The sequence below is a fragment of the Argiope bruennichi genome, chromosome 9 (genome assembly GCF_947563725.1).
Source record: "Argiope bruennichi chromosome 9, qqArgBrue1.1, whole genome shotgun sequence".
NCBI lineage: Eukaryota > Metazoa > Arthropoda > Arachnida > Araneae > Araneidae > Argiope > Argiope bruennichi.
The window spans coordinates 6,334,020-6,350,427 of NC_079159.1; the positions used below are offsets into that span (position 1 = coordinate 6,334,020).

Sequence of the window (16,408 nt, forward strand, 5' to 3'; positions counted from 1 at the left end):
TTAATTTGGATTTAAATTAAGAGTTTAAAATCTATATATATATACTATGATGTTTTTCCTGTTTTTGGTTTTAGTTTGAATAAGAAATAATTTTTAGTTGCGATTCCGAAACTATTTCGTTTCGTTTTCATTTTAGTTTCGTTTTCTAAATATTTCTTACTTTAGATTGGTTATATATATATATATATATATATATATATATATATATATTATGATGATCCCAATACCATGAGCAGTTTTTGAGTAACAATTGCATAACTATGAGAGATAAACATGAAATCTTTAAAGCTTGCTAAAATATGAAATCTTGTCACGAATCCTTTAATTTAATACAATTTTTCATTTTTACTGATTTTTTTTTCTAAAAGTATGTTAGTTAATCATCATAATTACAGTTATTGGCACTGATAATTATTAGCTAAAAATAGAACATCATTCGCATTTAAATGAATTGCATAGGGTATTTAGGGATGCATTTTGCATTATTTGATTTCGACAAGTAATCACCCTCGTAGCTATTCAAAATAAATATACATTTTTGTGACATATGTATTAGTATAATTAATTCAGTCTTTTTTAGAGTTCATTCTATAAAAATTTTTTATTTTATTTTATTTTCAAAATAATCTTTTATTTTGTCAGAGGGAAATTTGCTATTTTGTTCATTCATTTCTATGAGATAATATTTGTGGCATTTGTTGCATTCATAGTATGTTGATATTTCTGTGTTGCTGTATCAGCCGATTGACTTTATTATTGTTATTATTCTTCCTTTCCAGGTGTCACTTCTGCAAGTCTTCCAGTAACATTGCTTCCATCCGCATGCCATACGCCTGCAAGCTACTCTTCCAAGAACTGCAGTCCATGAATGTGGTTCCTCGCTTAAAATTAGCTAAATATTTTGAATAGAAATTGGAATTCGAAAGATTAAATATTTTGAAAATGGCTATGTTATTTTATGAGTTGACCGTCCATCAATTAAAATGTATATATTTTTGTGCACATAAATGGTGTAATATATTGTACAAAAAGATAAATTTAATAAAAAAAAATACCTGTTGATATCATTGGCTTTTCTAAGTGAAATTGCTCTGCTTCTGTGTACAATGCACTGCATATAGAAACTTAGTTTGCTATGTGGAATTTAGCATTATATATATATAATATATATATATAGAGAGAGAGAGAGACGTATATTATCAGTAAGTTGCATGATGAAAAAAAATATCAAAACTGTGAGCTGAAACCTTCCCCGGACATCTCCTTAATTACTATTGTCCGCCTACTAAGCATTTACAGTCGCTTTAATTGAATTGCTCTGCAAGTCTGTATTGTAGGGTTTCATCTTAAATGATAGACCCATTAAAATGATGTGTTTATTTGAATCAAAGTTTGATCCGAATTTGTGTATCATTGAAAAAGTTCAAATATTCCAAAATCATTTTCATTGTTTCATCAAATATTCAATCGCACGATTTTCTTTCATTGTTGAAAGCTAAAGAAAAAGAATTATGTTTAACACCTGTGTAGCTCACAAGACAAATGAAAAAAAATCAGGTTAAATACCGCTCTCATTTATAAACCAGATGAACCGGACATTTATGCTTTTAACAGCGCAATAATATCGCAGGAATGGTTTTAATTGGAAGAAGTTCGTGTGCGCAATGAAGAGAACATATATAAGGTAATTAAAATAATATGCCTTTAATGTCTGGAAATATAATGGAATCAAAGATGAAAAGATATCTAAATCATTTAATTGGAGTTAAATATAACTAATATCCCTAGAGAGTTAACATACTCCCACACTCATCCTTATTATTAGTATAGATTTAGATTTACTTTTGGCCCGGATAGCCTGGTTGGTAGGGCGTTGGACTCGCGTCCCTTGTGTTGCAAGTTCAAACCCTGCCTGCCGAAGACTCTCCGTGTGAGTGGTGGCTGGCGCACGAATAAATCTGTCGTGGTCACAAAGTCCTCCATGTCGAGAGTAATACCACTGGGGGTACTGGATCAGGGGTGATCGTTCTCTGATTCAGGTCTAAATTACGATCTGTGGATGAGTGAATGAAATGCATGAATGAAGTCCGCCCTGTAAAAAAGGTTGTGACGTGTGTGTAGCTAAGTCGTACTCTTGGCCTTAGACGGCGCTACTGAAAAAACAAGAGACGCACCCCTGGCTTAAAATCACTGACTTCTAAAGTCAGTGATTTTATGACACGTGCCATTAGAAACAACAACAACATTTACTTTAACACTTCTTGACCATTTCTTTTAGCATATTAAAGTAAAAAAGTTGACTTACGAGAAAAAAAAAAATCCAAATTATTTAAAATCAGATGAAATTATTGTGTTCACTTCTCAAAGGTAAGCACCAATTGACTCAAATACTCCTCATATTTCTCGCCAATAGTTCGTAATGTTGCCAAATTTTGTTAGCATTATTATAATTATCGTACACTTCCTCTAATATTGTTACTTTTTCGCCATCGATGCTTATAGACAGATAGATCTTCGAGTAGGCGATTTTTTTTCTTTCAAATGTTCACTGTTTGTATTCCAACTGAGTTTTTTGTTCTCTACGCAACCCACTCTTGCAGAGGGTTGCTTGACCTTTCTGATTGTGCTATCTGCGAGTGGTTACAGTGAAAATAAATATTAAAAATAAAAGCGGGAGGTGCGTGGGTCTTTTATTGTTTGTTTGATTTGCACAAGAATCACGCACAGCGCAGCATCCTACGGCGGAAGGGGAAAAGGTGAAAGTTTCATGAAATTGAAGATAAAATGAAGTGATTCGTATGTGCATGTTACAAGTGCTTTTTATTATTGCCTATCGCTTGACAAATAATAATTTAAAAAAATGTACAGCTGTAAAATCAATAAACATTGTTTCGCAAAATTTCTTGTGAATCTCACATTTGCAGTAAGATTAACTGGAACCAATCAAGATGCTGATTAAAATGCGAATCGCAATCAGTGGCTTAGAGTGTAGGAGGAGAAGACGAGGAAATATATAATGCCCGGTTGCCAGTCTTAGGAGCGTCACGGTGACAATTTTAACGAATGAGCCGAAAAATAAGTATTAATCGCATATCATTGGGGCATTTGAGTATTAACTGCATGCTGTTGAGCATAGGCAGATTATATATATATATCAGTGTGCTATCTGAGCAATATTTTGGCAATTAATCGCTGGCTTGCATGTCCTTAATCTGAAAATACCGAAAAATAATATGTTCTTAGAGCCTTTTACTTTGATTACGATCAGGGGCGAAAAATTCTATCATGACCCTGGAACCACTAAGCTTTACACCACTTAAAACCCAGGGTCCTAATAGAAAGAACAAATACAAAATATATGTGATTTAGGAATCTGTCTGATACCTTGTCTGTTATTTATTCTTAATTAGTTGAAAATTCATTTTGTGTCATTATTGTATTTCTAAAATTTTTTAGGGAAATGTAAAATATAGTTAAGAGAGCTTACATTTGTGACGTACAGATGGCGGCACGAGATAGTTTGTTAGCTGCTATTCCTCGAACAATATACGATCCACACAGGTTTAGGCAATGCATATCTCTTGAAGCTCTCTTTCTCCTCTAACTTCCTACAAAATATTATTCATTGATTTTAATTCTCTATTTGAACAATATTATGTTATAAATTTTGATAAACAGACAAAATATGTAATTATGAGTCCCTTTCAAAGAGCTAGTTTCAGTATTTCACATTTAAAAAATTCAAGATTCAGTTTTAAAACCATTTTTAAACAAAACAAAATTAAAAAAAAATTTAAATCTTTTTGGATAAAATTTAAATAAAATTTAGTTACAGAATGTTTTATTTTTTAAAAAAAATTTTAATAACATAATATCAAATTTGTAAGAAATAGTTAGAACTATTAGAATAATGTTCTAAAATTTAAAAGATATTTGATTTTTTTTATTTGAATTATTTTGAAAGAAAGGCTTTTGTAAATTAAACGGAATCATAAAATTACTATACTCAGAAAATAACATAAAAAAATATATCGAAAGTTTGGGTCCCCCTAATGTTGAGGAACCCTAAGCAGTTGCCTGTTTAATAATCCATCCCTAGGCCAAATAATAATCATTTTTTAAATTATTCTTTGCTGATCATGTAAATATAAATGAAGACCAAAAGTAAAAGATTTAAATTCAAAGTATTAATAGAAGAACATTGAATGTATTAAGACTTTGCGCTCGGTAAGATCATTCGATGCATTAGATCATTCACTTAATACATGGACCTGTTTATGACACCAAAAAATAAATACACGCCACTGCTTTAAGTTGAATTTCCTTGAAAATGAATCTACATCTTTTGAACATTCTGTAGGTATTTTAATAAATAAATAAATAAAATGTCAAAATGATGAACCGTCTTGAGTGGTAGTTGAGGCAAGACATTCGACAGCAAAAAGTTGATATTAGTCCTGCACTGTTGTTAGAAAATTTGCTTCCTTTTCATCTGCCAATTTTTTTCATAAATTATGGGAGACAACATCTTAATGAATTTAGATTATTACTATCCTTTGATTAAATTAATTTTAAATTATCAACTCAGATGCATTATGAACTGATATTTTCGATTGAGTCTTACTTCTCGGAACGATAAACCGTTCTTTCGGATCTTTTCTACGACGTGACTACAAAGGACACCGTAGACAGAGAATCCTTATATCGGCGCGTTTCGAAACTTAAGATGCTTTGATAAGAAAATAGAATATACATCTGAAGAGACTGCACAGAAAGTGACAGAGAACTGCGTCATTAGTGAAAGATGTAATATGCATTTCTACGTGATTTACAGGCACTAAAAAAAACTCCTTAAAACTAAACATCTTTCACCTTTAAGACATGCGGCTTCATTACGATTCTATTTAAATTCAAAATCTGTTGAAATATATCAGTTACTTTTAAGTAATTTATACTATTTAATTAAAGAATCGGATTTTTTTTCAGGATTATTTCACTGAGCGTAAATGACCATCTCGTCACTTAACTTGGGTTATCTATAAATGTAAATAACTTTATTTGCGAAAAGAAAAGAAAGAAAGACATAAACTAACAATCCAGATTTAAAAAAATGCTTCATAAATATCAATACAATGTTATTTATTCAACAAAGAAATTGTCCGGAAAAAGACAAAATAAGGAATACTTCAATACTCGAACACAATTTTACTGCAAAAAAATAACAAAAAAAAAAAAAAGAGACTTGATATTTGAAAGCGCATCTTTTGTATTCTTTCTCAATATATATATATATTTTTTATTTTCCCTTCAAATTTATTGCTTTCTAAAGCAAGGAACGTAGGAAGGGAAAAAAGCTTTTTCAAGCAATTTTGCTTATATGTATGAATACAAATTATTTGGATAAGAAAAAAAAAAAAAAAAAAAAAAACATTCCTAAAAATCGTTAACAAACGTTTCAATCTCACTTCTAAAGTTACTACTGTTTCTTTTTCAAATTTAAATGCCGTTTATTAGACGACATAGCTGTAATGATGAGAACACAAATTCGAATATTTAATACTGTTGATAAGAACATTTATCAAATGATTCTCTACAATCCTGAGATTTTTTACCAATTCTGATTTTTTTTAAATTATTTATAGGAATGTGAGTTATGAAGTTGGATAATCCAATCTTCGACCATGTCATAATAGAAAGACATAAATATTATTGCCGCTATGCTGGAGAGTTTTGAAGGAGTTTTTGAATGAAATGGTTCTTAATCTCCGAATAACGCGATGATTAAAAGAATAATACAAGATAAATATTGTAACATAAAGAACGTTGATTAACATAACAAATAAGAACGAATCAGCATAACAAAAAAAGAATTGCGTATAGAGAAGACAAAAAAAATTATTTTCAAAAATTTATTTATTTAATAAATTTTTCAATATTTGTTTAAATTTTATTTATTTAATTTAAAATTTATTTTTTTATTAGCAATATTTTTATTTAAAAAAAATAAAAAATACTATAAAAGCTTCATTCTGAAAGTTGTATTATATATATACATATATGTGTGTGTGTGTGTGTGTGTGTTCGATTACGAGTCAATACTACATCGAGTGATTGTTTTTCGCATGAAAAGTAAATATCTCAGAAATAGATGATAGCAGCAAAATTAAGATATCGGAATTGTACAAGTATTTCCCATCTAGGTTTGAAAATACTCGAAAATAGGCATATAATATTATTTCAATGTTTCAAAATACTTGCCGACGAGGAAAGTTATTTTCTCTCAAGCAGGAAAATGAGTCTTCTATTGTTGCCATTTAACTTAAATCAATTTTGAAATTAATGACTGAGGAGAAGAATATCTCGCGATAGGCGAGTTTTATGATCCTTTAAGATATGATGTATTAATCATATATAATTAAGAATTTAAAAATTCAACAACGAAATATCTATTAATTTTTACTGAATACCCAAATATTCGTTGTAGCTTTTATTTAGCCCACACATTTGACTCCTGATAAAAATAATTCATCTCTGCTTATCTCTATCTCTATCTTCACTTATAATAAGTATGAATGTGCATGCGCTAGTTGGCATTCTACAGGACAGACCGATTGATTGTTTTTACCAAACTGTTTACCAAATGTTTTGGAGGGTGAAAAAATGTGCACCTATTAAAAAAAGTAGCAGGAAAACAAGTGTTTTGAAAATTTTAATAGAATTTTAGTGAATCAAACTTTAAGGTAATTACGCCCAAAAATAATATTGCACAAAAATAAATTTTACGTCATTTCAAAAATTAAGAAAATATCTTTTTAATTAGACCAATTTAATAAATATGCGAAATTTTCCTAAATTCTGGCAATTTTTAAACAATATTTCTTTTCTTCCTAATTTTTGAAGATATATTAGATTCTTGCCATGAAATTCAAACCTTTTTCATTAAATCATGCGATTTTCTTCCATTGTTGGAATTTAAATGAGAAAGATTCTGCATGACATCTGTGCAGTTTGCAAGTGAATTAAAAACAGTCAAGTTACAATATCGCGAAATTTAGAAGATATGTGAACCGGGCATTTTCGTTTTAACAGAGCTATGGACTGGCCTCCATCAGAAAATTTCAGATGCATAATAAACAGAATTTAATTAAGGCAAACACGCACACAAACACACACACTTTAATGTCTATCAAATGTCTATGATCTATGTCTAACATCTTTAATGTCTATTTGCCGGGATTATGGGCTGAACGTTGTATTTAAAGAATTTAACTAAAATGAAATATAACCAATATTCTCGTCTTATCAGCTGGTCGCCAAAAGCAATTGGTGTAAAGTAATCAAGTTATCCTGAATCCTAACTTTTCTCAATCCTTTTAAAAAGGAAAATCTATATCCGATTTAAATAATAGATATTAACTCTTACTTCCAAAGGAAAGTGTTATGCTTTTCCATATCTGTACAGTAATCTGCACGAACTCTTTTGGAATAAAGCATTTAGAATTTTAAATGCAAACATACAAATCCCTCGCATTCACATCAGCATTTGCATGGCGTGCCAGAAGCCCTTGAACTAAGAACAGCCGAGTCGAACCCTTTATTTATTCGTTTTTATGCTCCGTTGAACTCTTTGTTAATCGCTTTGAGCATTGAAGAATTTTACTCCAAAATGGAGGAGAATTTATTCTTGGCTCGTTTGTTGCCTCCGCGCCTCTGGAAATTTCGTTGTTTGGCGGCGAATTTCGTGCCACTGAGCACGCGAGGATGGTTCGTTTGAAATGAAGCAATTTTCAATGAAATTTGGGTTTCTCTTCCTACTGTTGCATGTTTGAAAAATGAATATATGGAGATAAAAAAGAGATTTGTCATAATTTTTTTGTTATGGTGGAATAAAAATAACATTTTGGCTCGATGAACCTTTTTTTTTTCATTGCCTCGCGAGCATATATGTAAAGGAAGAAAGTACAGTCATCCTCAAAAAATTTGATCACCTAACTAAAAGCGCATGATGTTTTTTAACTCATTACATCCATCTGCAGATACGATAACCCAAAAACGAGCTAATTTAGAGGAATAAAATCTGATATGTAATTTTCATGACAACGTTATAAATAGTAAAATTTTGGACAAAATATATGTTTTGCAAGTTTCACTAATCACACTTGTGTACTCATTGCAAAAAAATTTGATCGCCAAACTATGAACTCATGATGTTTTTTAACACTTTAAGAAAAGAATTATATCCATCTGTCTGTAGATACGATAACCCAAAACATTGCGACTGGTTTGCAGGAATTGTAGATAATTATCAAATTCCGGATTAAATCCTTCATCAAATCGACGGTATGTTGATTTGTCTATTCGTGGATCAATAGAATATCAAGTGCATATAATGAACCATGATTCAGGAAATGTATATTTCCATGTATCTTGCCATGCCAGGTATTTTGAGGCAACATCGTGATGTTTTGGAGTTCCGCGGTGTGACAAAGTGGTCACGAGCCCCTCCACATCATAGTTTGGAATAGTTATTATAATTTGTAAGTTTAGGGAAAGATTAAATTTAATTGAAACTAGCATAGCGCTCTAACGTCATGAAATTTGGTGCAATTCGTAGATTAATATTCTTATGATGTAATTATTAATATAAAATAATATTTGGATTATTTATGGGGGAAATAAAACTTTAATGGAATTACGTTGCACGTGCTTTTTGCTATGGGGACTAAATTAACTATTTTGATTCCTTATTATTAAAAAAATCCAGAAATTACAAGGGTTAGCTCATCGTAACTATCTATGGCCGAAACAGGAATAATTTTGAAAGATTTGAATCTACCAGATTGATAACAGAGTTAGAAAATGCTCCGTCTTTTACGGACGGAAAATTAACGTAAATATTGTCGATTACAGGTCCGGGTCTTTTCCTAGAACTGGGTACAGCAGGACCATATGGTGGCAGTTGAAGTAATTCGTTACGATTCTGGGGTAATTTTTCGAGAATATAATGTGCATTCTATCATAATATCACTCATTATTTATCTCTGGAAAATATACAATAGCATTTGGCTAATTCCAAGCTTACTAAAACACAGTAAAAATTCTATTTATCTAAAAATTTGAAGTAAAAAACAACAACCTAGGTCTAAGAATAAGTACATCAAGGGGAAAAGATATAGAAATAGCAAAATTTTTAAATAAACAAAAGACAGCAAAAATTTATTTTTATTAATTAACAGCTTCAAAAATAATATACTGATAGTGCATCAATAATAACAATAAAAATATTTTTATACATTTAAGAACAATGACTTTGATAAGTTACTTAATATTTTAATAAATAAATAGCACTTTGCATACAACTGTAAAATAAAACTTAAATTATCAATGTTTAACAAGCTCAACTAACTAACTCAAATTTTTCTCAACCAATAAATAATTTTTTACCACTTTTGAAAACAGTGCACTCTCATATTTTTATACTATATTTTAAAAAAATATTCCGTATTCGCTTTTATTTGCTGAATTTCCAATTTTTTTGTAAATTTCTTCTTAGTAAATCGAGATAAATAGAGTTGTCAAAGTTTTTTATTTCAAATGTATGAAATTTCATATTGCTTTTTCAAATGAAGACAATTAAATCCTCGAGCGAATTAAGGATTTTATAAAAAAAAAAAAAAATTATTCACTCATGGTCACTTTTTTTCTTTTCACTGTTGTGTACCCCCCAAACTCGTAACCTCTGGGTTCCTTGTCAATTAAATGGGTACATGAGGGGAAAATATTATAAAAAGAAATTCATGTTAAACGGCACATCGCAATACATAATGTTTTAGACCAGAAACAATAAGTTCTTGTGATTCAATTTTTAGATCTAAGAAAGGACTTAATTGAGAACATTAGTGAAACCTTCGCGAAATTAATATTCAAGAAATTGTTTTAAGTCTAGATTTGGTTGAAAAAGATCTTCAAAATCCTGAATTGGGCTAGACCCTTTTTTATTTATATCCCGGACATCTTGTTTTTCATCTGCTGTTCCTATTTCTAATCATGCTACAAATAACCAAGCCGAAGTCTTAGCAATAAAAATTGTCAGTTGATTATTGTGAGGGGCTGAGGGACTGGCACAGATGCTCTGTATTCTCAGACTCTGTGTCAGCCCTTCAGGCTATACAATCCACGAACACCAGAAATAAAGAAATCTGGAAAATTAAAGAAAACTTGAGAAATGTTAAAAAGACCAAATGGATTAGATGAAACCGGATTAAAGCAAGAAACGAGAGAGCAGATGAATACGCAAATAAAGGCTGCACAGAAAGACCAAATAGATATTGTAGTCCCGAAATCATTCCAAACGTTAAAGAAGGAAATGAGATGACTATGCAGTGGCAGGATAGATGGATCATGTCGTGCAAAGGACGCATATCATATGAATTCATACCGGAACCAAAAATTACAAAAAGAATTTTTCATCAGATGATATTGCAAGTTATCAGGACAAGGAAGTTTTTCTGAATACTTCTGCAGATTCGGAAGGATGCAAGACAACACATGTGTATGTGGGGAAATGGGCTTGGTTCAGCACTACATGACAGAATGTGTCGAGTTGAAAGACATTAGAGGAAGACTCATTGGGGATAGTGATTTTAACACAATATTACAATACCCTGGGAATTTGAAAATATTAAGAGAAGCGATGGGAAAGATTTCTAGCCTTTTACCAACAGTTTGAAGATTCTTTGAACTTTTGCGGGCCGTTGTTTTCTTACGCAAAAATTTGGATAGTTAATGAGCATAATCACAATGATCAATGTTTAAATGACTTGGTTATGTGGTAATGAGGTAACAGATTGTAATTTTAAAAAAAGACTAGTTTAAAATATCGAATACCCAAACTTTTCAGGGTTTTTTTTATATATAATTATTATTTCTGATTTCAGATTAACCAAAATTAATTCGAATTGTAATTGGTGTTTTAATTACGTGTTACTAAGAAATCAAAACGATTAGTGAAAAACTCAAATTATTAATGAGTTTAAGTTAAAAAAGGTTCGAATTAACCGAATCCTAATGTATCTGCTCTAAACCAAAATTTGCTCTTTCCACAAATCCGAAATTTAGAAAGTAATAAATAAATAAACAAAATAAAATAAAATAAATGCAAATTTGGCTACAATTTGACCATGATCGCTTTTGGCATTATGCTTTAGCAATGTAATTGCTTTAAGAAAGAGGCAAAAACATTGTTTTTGTAGACTTTTAAGATAAAAGGATCGTTTTCTTTGTAGGTAGCGTGTATATTTCTTTTTTCTAAACATTATTTTTAATATTTAATAAGGCATTAAGACCTGGAAGAATTTGAAAAACAGAAAGTGAGTTTCGAATTTCATCGGATAAGCATCTGGTTTGCAAAGGCAGGCCGGATTAGTAACGCACGGAATTTCCCGAATTTTTAAACCCTTGTTCACGAATAAGATTGGCTCGGAAAAAGTAACAAAAATGGCATCGTTCCACTTCACAGTAATTTATAAATTTCGTTTACCGTTTGAATGTAACCTTTATAAAACGGCGAACATTTTCGACTCTTTTTATTCGACTTTTCGATCAAGGCTAAAAATAAAGAGAAATAAATGCATATCGATTTTGAAATTCTAAATCACAAGCTGTTTATCCTATAAAAACCATATTTTCTAATAAAAAAGAATTCGGAAATATTTCTTCCTGTCGATATTCTAACAATGTTGAAGAAATCAAATTTACGTTGTTTTGCTGATTCAAAGAATACCATGAACCAGGACAATAGGTTTCTTTAAGAAAATTTAATCGTTCATTTAAAAGTGGCTTTTACATTTGCATAAAAAATAGAAGCAAAGAATAATAATTTAATAAAACAATTTAATAAAGAAAAATAATGAAAGGGGCACTTTCTTAAAAGGAAAGCTTTCATGGAAAAAAAATTCTCCAGAAATGCAGAAAGTTAAGATTTTAACCCTTTATTTACCCAATTATGTTACCATTAATTTTTCAACTTCATTTTTGCACCAGTAATTATATTTTCTTGTAGAATAATCCCAAGGAATCCATGATTTTTTTAATTAATCCAAATAATTAATTTAATTAATAATTAAATATTTAGTTTACTTGCTGTCAGGGATACATTCTCCGTATTCTTTTGAATACCATCAGAAAAAAATAGTCATATTATGAAGATATAAGCCGGATTTAAATGGGACTTTTAGATACCGTCAGTAAATAAAACATTCAATTAATGAAGGGAAAAAAAAGAATCCCAATGTCAAAATGGAAGCATTCTTTAGTTGAGGAAAAATAGATGGACAATTGATAAAAACAAACAATTTACTTAAATAATCGCGACTCTGTTTTCATATAATTAGAATGACCAGATATTTACTGATAAGCATAAAATATTGAGAAAAAAAAAAGACGGTTGCAAATATTTTAATTGACAAGGATTACAAGATAAGCTATATTTTCGGAATTTCCGCTTCAGTTTCAGTGTTCGCTTGAAGTGAATATGGCTATATTTTGAATTTTTAATTTATGCTTCTTGGCTTCCGAAAATTTTGCACATATAACAATCCAAGAATAAACACATGTTCCAAATTTATTAAGAGTTTTTCGCTGAAATGTGTCATAGACGAATCGAAGTTGGAAACCGTCTCCTAGAAAATACGAAGAGTAACTCGATTTCAAAAATTGTTTGTTTCATTTTCAAGATTATTTGCTTGGATCCTTCTTGTTAACTTACTGACCAAAGGAAGATTTTGAATCTCTTTTACTCTTAAGCCGAATTCTATTGTTTAAAACAGCTTTAAAATTAAGATTTCTAGTTGATAACTGGCAAGAATTTTGAATCTTCAGAATTATTTCCAGTTTGTGTGCATTTGTTATAAGGGTCGTTTGGCAACGCTTAACTCTGCTTAACCCCTTCACCTACGAATTTACTTAACTTCCTAATTAGATGACACATCCTATTTGGAATATTTATAATTGTTTTAACTCTTTTAATAATATAAGACCATTTGAGATATTGAAGCGTTTTTGGATCAATTTTGAATTTCAAATTACTTTTGCTCTGTTGCGTATTTAAAACTAAAAATTTAGTTATTCGACGCTCCAGTCAGACTCGTCTCCTCGCGAGGGATTTAATCACGTTGTTGGTTTGATACGCTCGCGCTTTGAAACGCTTGACTCTTTAGCGTCGATATTGACTAAAGAAATTGCTAACCGTAGATTTAATTAAAAAACTTTGAGTTGGCTTTATATGTATGTCAATGTATTTAGCGACTGTATATTTGTTTGTTTAATGGCAAATATAGAACGTCTCAAGACAGCATAATTAGACACCAAAGATAAAAAAAAAGTTTAAGCAAAAAGATAAGTTTTAAAATAAAAATTGTGAGTCTTTAGTTTAAAATATATATATATATATATATATATATATATATATATATATATATATATATATATATATATATATATATATATATATATATATATATATATATATATATTTATTATCATAACTGTGCCATGCTGTAAGAAGTGCATTGAATTTTTAATATTCTGTAATTGTTTGTCCCAAAATGTTTAAAAAATCTTCAGTCAAAAATAATAAAAGGTGTTTAGCATATAACGCACGCATATAATTGACCTTTTTTTATAAAAAAGTAAACCTACAACGTTATTGTTTATTAAATCATAGTTGTATGTGTAGTCTCATATTTAATATAAAAATTGTTCAAATCTATTTTTCTGTTGATTTTTTATCTTTTCGACCATTTTGCGGATTACCCATATTTACTGTACAGACCCATTCACAGGTTAGCGAGGATTTAATGTGTTCTATTACAAAAAATATTTATAAATATCAAAATAAATATTGGTGATTTTGCCCATAATTCACAATAAAATCTTGTGCGCAAAGTAAAAATCGTGCAAAATTCCACAATGTCCGTAAAACAAAAAGAAATCATATCGCAATCTTGAAAATTAACGAAATCCGCAAGAGGAAGGTATGTTTCAAAATAAAATGAATTACGTTTAAGTTATTCAAAAAAACTTATTTAACAAGTCTTTATTGGAATTTAAAATCTTTTTGGCAAATCTTTGTTGAAGAATAGAAAAAAATTCAGACTAGACAAAACAAAATGGATGAGTTGTTCTAATTAAAAAAAAAATCAAGTAATCAAACTGAATTTCAAAATTAAAGATTTGATGAGACTTTTTCAAAGAATCGGTTTGTGAAACGAAATAAAATTTAATTAATAAATTTTAATAATTAATTAAAATCGACCATTCATTGGGAAATTTCTTAATTTTCCAAATGATAACTCTACAAATGGATCATATTTTGAATACTCGTTTACTTAACATCTACTTTAGCAATCATAATGACCACTATTCTAGACTAAAGATTAAGGCATTTGTATTAATCCTTACATTTCAATATTTTTTTATATTTCAACTGTTGCTGTGTGAATTTACAAAAATAAATTCGAAAAATAATTTTTAAAAATCAAAAATATGAACCAAAACATTTTTTAGGTACCATTCAATTGATCAAATTCTAGTGGTTTGATTAAAATTTCCTTGGTTGATATTATTCTACTTGAATTCTTTTTTTAATTACAGCCAGGCACCCCATTGCAATTCGGATCCGCAGTGATCGGCGTGGTTGATATTTTCTTGTGCTCTTCAAAATATGGCTATAAAATGAAAAATGATGGATAATTTCTGTTGAATGTGATGATCAAGTGTAGCTGAAACCCTGGAGTAACAGGTTTTTGAATTTTATTCCAAAATTCTTTAGCATCTTAGAAGTTTTTGACTTTCTGAAGTGTAGTTGTGGCAGAAACGCCCACTTGTTTGGGTAGCCATTTTGTTGTTTGCTTACCATTTTAGAAACTGCTATCGATGTCTGCGTTCAGTGCATGAACTATTTGCAGGACTCGGATATTGTTCTTCTGTATCGAAAGATTTCTTTATTATGCAGACTCTTATTTTGTGATTTTTTACCCATTTTAAATTCCAATTTATGGAAAGTGTCCATAAATGTGTTGAATATTAGTTGACAACAAAATTGTTTGGAAAATATCAGTTCTCTTTAGTGCATCTAATTAGAAGAAATTCTTGTTACACTTTTGATAGTTTTTTGGTGCAAAAAAAAAATTATTGAGATTTTATTTGGACAGTTTTTTTTTACATTCTTTTCTAATAATTCAAATTTAAAATTGGGAAAGCTTTCCAAACATTTCGTTAAAAGCTTGCTTAAGCTTTACTCTCTGTTGCACTAGAAATTTAGACTTTGTGGGAAAAAAAATGGAATCAGACATAAACAAGACGGATAGGGAACACTTTGCTGATGATAGCGATATTCTAACTGATGATGAGAATTTATTTTACTCACCAAAAGGAGCGGGAATGATAATCCCCGATACACCAACTCCAATTAAAGGATTTAAAGGATTGACATATAAAGACTTTAAAAAATCATCGGATTCTGATTCAAATGAGATAATTGAACCGTCAATGCAGACGGACAGCAAAATGCAAATGGCCACAAAACGGAAAAAGAAAAATGTAAAAATGAAAACAGGGGAAAATCTCCCTAAAGATAAAAGACCGTGCATTCCTCGTAAAGGCAAAGAGAAAGAAAGAAATGATGGTTTTGCAAATGCTAAAAAAGCAAAGAATGTGGATGCAAGTGAAAACGAAATACCAGAGGAAAATAAGCAACCCTTTGGACCACTGGGAATATTGGAAACATTTGAAAATATTATCAGTAAATATAGGATTGAAGGTAACGCGGCTGAAGAATTGAGAGACTTATTTTTGAAAGTTTTGTCAAATCCTTCAGCAACCAAAATGAATTCAACAGATGATAATCATGGACCAACATTCCCAAATGTGGTGAAAAATCTTAATAGTGATGGCATAGCGGGAAAAAAAAATTCCATTAAAACCAGGTTTAACGTTTATTAGAAGTATCCAAGCCTCTAAAAAGCTGTTGGGGGAAGAAAGGAATCAAATTCAACAAAAAATAATTAACGCGAATGAAAACGATAATAAAACAACACCATTGCTAAGACCTAAAGCAAACCGGCCTACACTGGTGGTTAGACCAATTACAGAGTCAATAGACTCATCGATTAAAATGAGAAAGACATTAGAAGCGAATATCAGCCCAAAGGGGATGGAAATTAAAATTATGGGTTTGAAGCCAGCAATGGGAAATGGAGTTCTGATTCAAGTTGAAACCCCGGAAATGGTAACAAAGTTAAAAGATGCTATTAACAGTCATACAAATTTGCAAAATGTATGCAAGGCTACTACTCCACAGATAAGAATGCCTCAAATCATTATATATGATGTGGAAAAGAGTGAGAGA

The 16,408-nt window shown here is 30.2% G+C and overlaps 1 protein-coding gene across 1 annotated transcript in view; it reads left to right on the forward strand.

Annotated features, from left to right (window-relative positions):
- LOC129984010 (DNA-directed RNA polymerase III subunit RPC2-like) overlaps window positions 1-1,062 on the forward strand; it is a 45,139-nt gene extending 44,077 nt beyond the window's left edge. The window contains exon 22 of the mRNA XM_056093759.1: window positions 780-1,062. Within this exon, the coding sequence (XP_055949734.1) occupies window positions 780-909 (130 nt within the window). The 3' untranslated portion in view covers window positions 910-1,062. The remainder of the gene's footprint in view (window positions 1-779) is intronic.
- Window positions 1,063-16,408: the final 15,346 nt, after the last annotated feature.